This window comes from Hoplias malabaricus, chromosome 2 (assembly GCF_029633855.1).
Source record: "Hoplias malabaricus isolate fHopMal1 chromosome 2, fHopMal1.hap1, whole genome shotgun sequence".
Classification (NCBI taxonomy): Eukaryota; Metazoa; Chordata; class Actinopteri; order Characiformes; family Erythrinidae; genus Hoplias; species Hoplias malabaricus.
Genome location: NC_089801.1, coordinates 62,578,084 through 62,586,027, shown reverse-complemented (window position 1 = coordinate 62,586,027; position 7,944 = coordinate 62,578,084). Strand labels below are relative to the sequence as shown.

Genomic DNA, 7,944 nt, shown 5'->3' with positions numbered 1-7,944 from the left:
TGTTAATATTCAGGCAACACCTTGACCTTGGATGTAAGTAATAGTTGATATAACATAAGTCATTGTATTTAATCTTTGGCCATTTCTGCTGTGTTCAGTGTCAGACTAATTAATGATATTCTAATTAAAGACTGGGGAACCAAGAGTTACACAAGTCTTTTCACCTACAGAGCGTTTAACTGTTACAAAATGAAAACAGGACATTAGATCCATAATACCTCATAGTACTTTTACTTTAAATACTTTAGTAGATTTGACGATAAATACTTTTGTTCTTTTACTCAAGTAGAGATCTACAATAAAGACTTTTACTTTTACTGAAGTAATATTTCACCTTGAGTATCTGTACTTTTACTCAAGTACATGATTTGTGTACTTTGTCCACCACTGAAACTAATGAAATGTACACAGACCTTGCCACCACCACCAGTTCAAAACAAGATGCAGGGGGCCACGCATGCGCACTATATCAAATCAATTGGCCATCTGCTCTATGCATCTTGCCTGTGAGTCCAGTGTCGTATTTTCGACAGTGTTTTCTCACTTTCTAATTTGTGTTTGTTTGTACCTTTAATAATTCAAGTTGTATGTGTAAGTCTTTTTAAGTCTTTTTCGTATATTTTTGAAGTCGTATTCATACAAAACACACACAAAACAGACTTTTGTGTACAACTTAAATATTTATTCATGAATGTAGATGATTATTTTTCACAGTAATGTTACTCCGTACATCTGGCACACCCCTTTTGGCTTGACACAGTCTCCATCTTGTTACATATTATCTGTTATTCTCATTGTTGGTTGGTCCTTCAGGTTTGTTTGTACTCTGTTCTCTCTGGTCTTTTGTCTGCTCCTTTGTCCTGTTTGAATTTTTCATCCTTAGTGTTTATGTCCTTAGCTTCTGTTACTTTGGCATGCCTTTTATTGTTAGTGTATTTCAACTTTTATATTTGAGTTTTAGGTTTTGTTTCCTTTTCTGCTTTTGTCCTAAATCTGTCATGTTAGTTTATGTCATAGTCCCATTTTAGGTTACAGTTTTTTTCTTATATCCATTGTATCCTCAGTCTTTGTGCTAATTATTACTTGGTTGCAGTTAATCACTCCTGCGTGTTTCTTGATTGTGCATCTTTCTGTTTATTTTCATTTACTTTCGTCTCCACGGTTTTCCCGGAATCCCTTATGCCACACAAGAACTGTGGAGTATCTGACTTTGCGATTATAGCTCCAGATGAGTTTGTCTTACTGCAGATGACAGTCAAAAACTCAGCTAAAAAATATAATCTAATATGTTCAAAATTAGAATCAGCACATTTTTCTAAACATTTTTCCATCTCATAATATGCACTTTTCTGTACTGTGTGTTGCAGGAGTTGTTGGTCAGTTTGAGTGGGTTGTGAAATACAGCCCTAAATCTATCTGTGCTCTAAAGGGGTCTACAGTGACGATAGGTTGCACTTACATATATCCATACGGTCGCTCAATCAAACAAGCTTTCTGGAACAAAGGGTGGGCACCAAATGGTGAAGAGCGTCCTGATCTGTTAAATGACCCAGAGTACAGAGACAGAGTTCAGTTCACTGGAGATAAACAACACAACTGCACCCTCAGACTGAGAGATTTGACAGAAAAGGACCAGAGTAAATACTACTTCAGATTTATAACAGATCAGACTGGAGGAAAGTATCAAGATCCAGATGGAGTTGATCTTTCTGTCACAGGTAAGATCCATCAGCAGAAATAAGACACTGCACTTAATTCACTGGTGAACAGGATTCCTCCAGCAGTTCTGTAAGAGAATTACATCAGTCCTTCACACAGAAGAGTAAACAGTGTCCCACTCAGAAACAGGTATAAAATACAATGTCTGTGAAATATAGGTTTAGAGGTTCTAAGTGAAACGCCGAAACATTCACACAGATAAGAATATGTATGGATTTGTTAAAAAAATTTTTCCATGAGCACGTCTTTAGAGTTGTGCTTTATGTAAATGATCTAATCTTACTGAAGAAAATATTAAGGTTTAAACTTTAATTGGTTCTGTCTAAAAATGTATGACAACACTGATATTGATCCTAAACTTGTATTTTCAATTATTGTAAACAAATTAGATTAAATCCCACTGCAAATGTAAAAACACTGATATGAATGTTATGGCAATTGTCTAAGTGTCACCAGGAAGGAAGATCAATGCTCAAAAATTCTTAGGCCCAAGGAGAAATCAGAGGAATAAAGACACGAAATCAAGAATTCTCTCCAATCTCTAGTTTATTAGAATATTTGATGCAGTGATGTGACCCTTCTGCATGTACACCAAGCATCATGTGTACCGTTCTGACATTATTACATCATGTCTCATTGCAAAAACCCAGACATTCCCTCAATTGGCATGTTTGCTATGCATGTATCTGTTGTCTTCTATTTTACTTCTGTCAGCAAAATGATTGCAGACGGTTAGGTCAAGTTTAAGATGTACTCACGATTTTCTTCAACTCATTGATTGGACTTCTCACTTCTTTAATCTATCTAGGGACCTTACTTCCCTATTCTTATCTCAGAAGTGTGATGTTCAGCACTTTCCCCCCTCCAACAGTTTCTCTTGGGTCATGCCCTGGGTCACAAGCACTATATCTCTTAATAGTATATTAGTAATATTTAATCAAGATTACTTAGTATAATTGCTCACAGAATATATTGTGTTATCATTATCAGTATTACTCATTGGTGTTAGTATGCATTTTCCCATCACAATGAACATAGGCCTTGAGTTGTTCTTCTAAACTATAGTGTAGTGCACTGAGTAGGGTGCAGTGAGTGTTTTGAAATTCAGCCTGTGTCTCAGTGTCTGTGTCAACACAAGAGCAGCAGCTCTTCCCTGTTTCGTAATCTGGGTGTCATCCTCGACTCGACAATTTCACTTAGTGCTCACATCAGTTCTATAATCAAAACGACATATTTTCATCTGTGAAAAAAAGTCAAAATCAAGCTCTCTCTTTCCCAATCTGCCACTGAAATCCTTATTCCTGCCTTCATCACCACCCGCTTGGACTACTACAACTCTCTTGTATTCGGCGTCGGCTCTTCTTCTTCAGCTTATTCAGAACTCTGCTGTCCACCTTCTCACTCGCACTTGTTCTCATCAACACATCATGCCTGTTCTCCAACATCTTCACTCGCTTCCTATAAAGTATGGGATTCAACTCAAAATACTCCTTCTCACTTACTAAGCTCTAACATTCTCAGACTCTCTCTATATTCAAATCAAACCTCAAAAAATCTCTTTTCTCCCTTGCTTATAATACTCCTCAAACTTAATCTATTCATGCTTGTTCTTTTTGTTATTGTTTTATATTCTGTATTTACTCTGTTTACTGATTATCACTCAACTGTCAAAGCTACAGAGAAACAAATTTATATTTATGTTTGAGAGTTTTTGTTCTGTTTGACAGAATCTGTTCCTCTGAATAATCTCTCTGCAGTCCACAGAAAAAGCCAGACACTTCTACGTCACAAGAAATGACTGGGTTTTAACTGGGTTTAGTATGGAGTGAGATCACTGTCTTTCATGCAAGACCGTAAAACAGCATTAAATCGAGCAAATTAGACTCAAGCGCACAGAATCAAGAAAACCAAGCAAAAACAGAGACAGTGAGAGGAGAAAATCAAGCACTGTGCAATAAGTGCTTGCTACTTGTAGCTCTGCACATGTTTCACAGTTTACTGTTTACTTACTCAATTTAATGCCGTTTTTGCACCCTTTCATAAATGACAATTATCTCACTCCAGTTTAGACTTTAGCTAATGTAACCTGGGTGTGGCATAATATTTGTATCCTGATATTAAAATACTTTACTAAGTAATTACCATAATCTCCATTTTTATGATAAAACGTTACATATTGTTTTGGTCTGTAATTATTACAATGTTCAGAAATATACAAAAGCTTCTGATAATAAGACTCCATTCACAAATTTTCTTTTGGATGAGGAAAATTTTACTTTTCGGAGGTCACACAGCTTACCTTTCTCTAGCTGTAAATCAAATAGCTCTTCCCTCCCAATAAATTAATGAATACATAATTCATTAAATTACATTGTTTACGTTCAGATAGCACTAGATTTCAGATTCCCACATATAAGTGAATATATATGATGATGAATCAGAAATATATAATGCATTTTTAAGATCTAGATTCAGTAATTCCATGAATTGCATAGTGAACTACTTAGTGAGCATGGAGTGATTTGGGATTAAACTTCTGTTTCTCTCATGCGGTGGTGTTTTGATGCCTCTCTTTAAGCGTTACTCTGGCCCCCTATTGGACTGACTTCATAATGCAACCGTTTTCATATCATTTCAAAAATGTTTTTTAAAAATATCTGGATCTGTGTGGATGGGACATAAGAAGAGAAGAGGGCTATATTTAATCAGGTCAACACTGATAACATAAGTGAACTTAGCCCCATCATTTTTCCTTTTTTCATTCACATTAATTAATGTTGTCTAATTTGAGAGTAGCACAGAATATTGTCTTTAATTTACAGATCTGCAGGTGGAGGTTCCTGAGACAGTGACAGAGGGAGATAAAGTCACTCTCACATGTAACACCTCCTGCAGTCTGACTGACAGTCCAACATTCACCTGGTACAAAAATGGACATAGTTTATCCTCCAGAACTGACCAGCTCCACCTGCAGGCGGTCAGCAGGGAAGATAAGGGCAGATATCACTGTGCTGTACAGGGTCTGAACTCTCCTGAGGTCACTCTGAATGTCAGATGTAAGTACAGACTCAGTCTCAGAAAATAAAGCTGAGGTTTGTTCCCGTAGTTTCTCTTTAAACAATAATAAATCCATAAGTGAATGTAAATATTCATGTTTTTTTTCCATTTATGAAAGGAATAAAGTGTTGATTAAGGATTCTGTGGCTGTAATCATTAGTAACAGGGACTGAATCTGGTCTTAGATCAGTTCTCTAACTCAGAGATGATTCTGAGATGTTTACACACTGACTGGATTGGAGTAGGGCAGTGGTGTAGCAAGTAGTGTCGCAGTCACACAGCTCCAGGGACCTGGAGGAATTTGGTACGTTCTCCCCATGTCCACATGGGTTTGTTTCCTCCCACGGTCCAAAAATACACGTTGGTATGTGGATTGGTGATTCAAAAGTGTCCGCTGGTGTGAGTGTGTGTTGCCCTGTGAAGGACCGGCATCCCTACCTTGTATTTCTACCTTGCGCCCAATGAGTCCGGATAGACCCTGGACCCACCATGACCCTGAACTGGATAAGGGCTACAGATAATGAATGAATGAATGAATGAATGTTTTACTACTGAAATGTTCATCCCTGTGAAGTGCAATGTGTCATTCTACCTCTAGATGGCCCACAATACATCTTGGTGTCCATCCATCCCTCTGGTGGAACAGTGGAGGACAGTTCAGTGACTCTGACCTGCAGCAGTGATGCTAATCCACCTCCAGAGTGTAACTGGTTTAAAGGAACATCATTTTTATCAAAAGGAGAGAACTACACAATGAACAGGATCCGCTCTGTGGACAGTGGAGAATACAAGTGCAAGTGCAGTAATGAACACAGAGAGAAATACTCTGAAGCTCTGACTCTGAATGTTCTGTGTAAGTGAATAATGATTTGTTTAATCAGACTCTGTGTCCTGTGATGATCAGATCACTCACTGCTGTTATTCTCTGATGTGTAGATCCTCCAAAGAGTGTCTCAGTGTCCATCCGTCCCTCTGGTGATACAGTGGAGGACAGTTCAGTGACTCTGACCTGCAGCAGTGATGCTAATCCACCTACAGAGTGTAACTGGTTTAAAGGAGCATCATTTTTATCAAAAGTAGAGAACTACACAATGAACAGGATCCGCTCTGTGGACAGTGGAGAATACAAGTGCAAGTGCAGTAATGAACACGGAGTGAAATACTCTGAAGCTCTGACTCTGAATGTTGTGTGTAAGTGAATAATGATTTGTTTAATCAGACTCTGTGTCCTGTGATGATCAGATCACTCACTGCTGTTATTCTCTGATGTGTAGATCCTCCAAAGAGTGTCTCAGTGTCCATCCGTCCCTCTGGTGAAACAGTGGAGGACAGTTCAGTGACTCTGACCTGCAGCAGTGATGCTAATCCACCTGTGCAGAACTACACCTGGTTTAAAGAAGGTGAAACCTCACCTGTAGGATCTGGACACAGTTACAGTGCTCTACAGAGTGGATCCTACTACTGTGTGGCTCAGAATGAGTACGGAGCTCAGACAGCAGCTGCAGTGTCTGTCACTGTAAAAGGTACTAAGTGAAAATATACTGAGGATCATTAAAAAAACATTCATTCAAGTTTTATCTTTAAACTTTAGTATTCCTCTGTGCACAGGGTTTGGAAAAGTAGTTCTCTATGCAGTTGTAGCAGTGGTAGCTGGAGGTTTATCTGTCATCATTGTTGTTTTATGTGTAAGGTAAGTGTACCCATTTTTTTCTGATCCATTCAACAAGTGATGTGTAACTGAATATAAAATTAAATTAAATCTGCAATTACTTGTCATTGTACAATGAAATGTGTCTTCCCCATTTAACCCATCTGTGGCAGTGAACACACACACACACACACACTATTTCACTAGGGGCTGTGAACACACCCCCAGAGCAGTGGGCAGCCATCCCCGGCGCCTAGGGAGTATTTGGGGGTTCAGGGCCTTGCTCAAGGGCACTTCAGCCGTGGATGTTCACGCTGGTCCTGGGGTTCGAAACAGAAACCTTCCGGTACCAAGCCCGGTCTCTAACCATTAGGCCAAGGCTGCCTATAACTGCCTGTATGCATATTTATTAAATATATTGTTTATTTGTTTTGTTTCCATGAAAAATAAATATTTATTTACTGTTTTGTAATAGCTGTTATTTCTCAATAATTTATAGGAGAAAGAGAAGAGGAAATCCCACTGATGAAGTAAACCTACAGCAGGTGAAGTAAACCAACATCACAAACTAAACATTATAAACCAGATTCATTCTAATTTAAGTCAGTGAGGACTTGAACTGCTTCTGTTCTCTGACCCTCCTCTCTCCAGAAGTCTGACCCTAACACCAAGGACGACACATACACAGCTCTCCACCCCATGTCCAGGTCCTCTGATGATGTGTACCACACACTCGCAGTAAGAGTCTCTTCAGAAACACACTTCACTCAGACATTCAGATTCATGAAGAACTCCCAAACCTCAAACGTCTTCATGTCTCCTCCTCTGCTTCATTCGGTCTCTCCCTCAAACAGACTGTCCATTCCAGTCCTTCTGATGATCTGTACACAGCTTTGGATCCTCAGTATTGCTCTCCAGTGTACGACAATCTAGCAGTGAGTCAGTCCTCTTCTACTGAAATAACTTTGGTCTTCCTCTGTTCTCCTGCTGGAGCCTTCACTTGTTTTTCTTCCTTTTCCTTTGTGCTCTTTATTCTCTGTTAATCATCCACTACACTCTGTGATTTTGTGTTCATGCTTCAGTTATGATTTAATGTTGCTTTAACATTTACAATGCCTAAAACCATGTCAGCTTCATTTTGTGTGTGTGTGTGTGTGTGTGTGCGTGTGTGTGTGTGTGTGTGAGAGAGCGAGACAGACAGCAGACAGAGATAGAGAGAGAGAGAGAGAGAGAGAGAGAGAGAGTTTAAAATTTAGTTGAGTTTAATTTTCTTTCTTTTCTTTCAGGCTGTCACCATGGAAACCACTGAAACACAATAAATCCACACCTGAAAGTTAACTGAGAGTGCGTGAGAGAGAGATGCTGCCTGATGCTCCATTAGTTTGACTGTGACTGAGTTATATTCAGTATAGAAATGCTTAAATTATTATAGTATAAAACTTCAGGAATGCTGTTTAAGAGTTAAACTCCACTGAGTTCATATAGCAGATGCGTTCAGCTCTGTTTCTATCTTTCCTCTG

At 38.7% G+C, this 7,944-nt stretch overlaps 1 protein-coding gene across 1 annotated transcript; it reads left to right on the top strand.

Moving 5' to 3' along the window:
• Positions 1–1,339: 1,339 nt before the first annotated feature.
• On the top strand, positions 1,340–7,743 carry LOC136677766 (B-cell receptor CD22-like). Its single transcript, XM_066655385.1, has 10 exons — positions 1,340–1,718; positions 4,542–4,775; positions 5,375–5,629; positions 5,713–5,967; positions 6,051–6,299; positions 6,385–6,466; positions 6,924–6,969; positions 7,076–7,162; positions 7,279–7,359; positions 7,711–7,743. Exons 1-10 carry the CDS (start codon positions 1,340–1,342, stop codon positions 7,741–7,743), a joined length of 1,701 nt encoding a protein of 566 aa, XP_066511482.1.
• Positions 7,744–7,944: the final 201 nt, after the last annotated feature.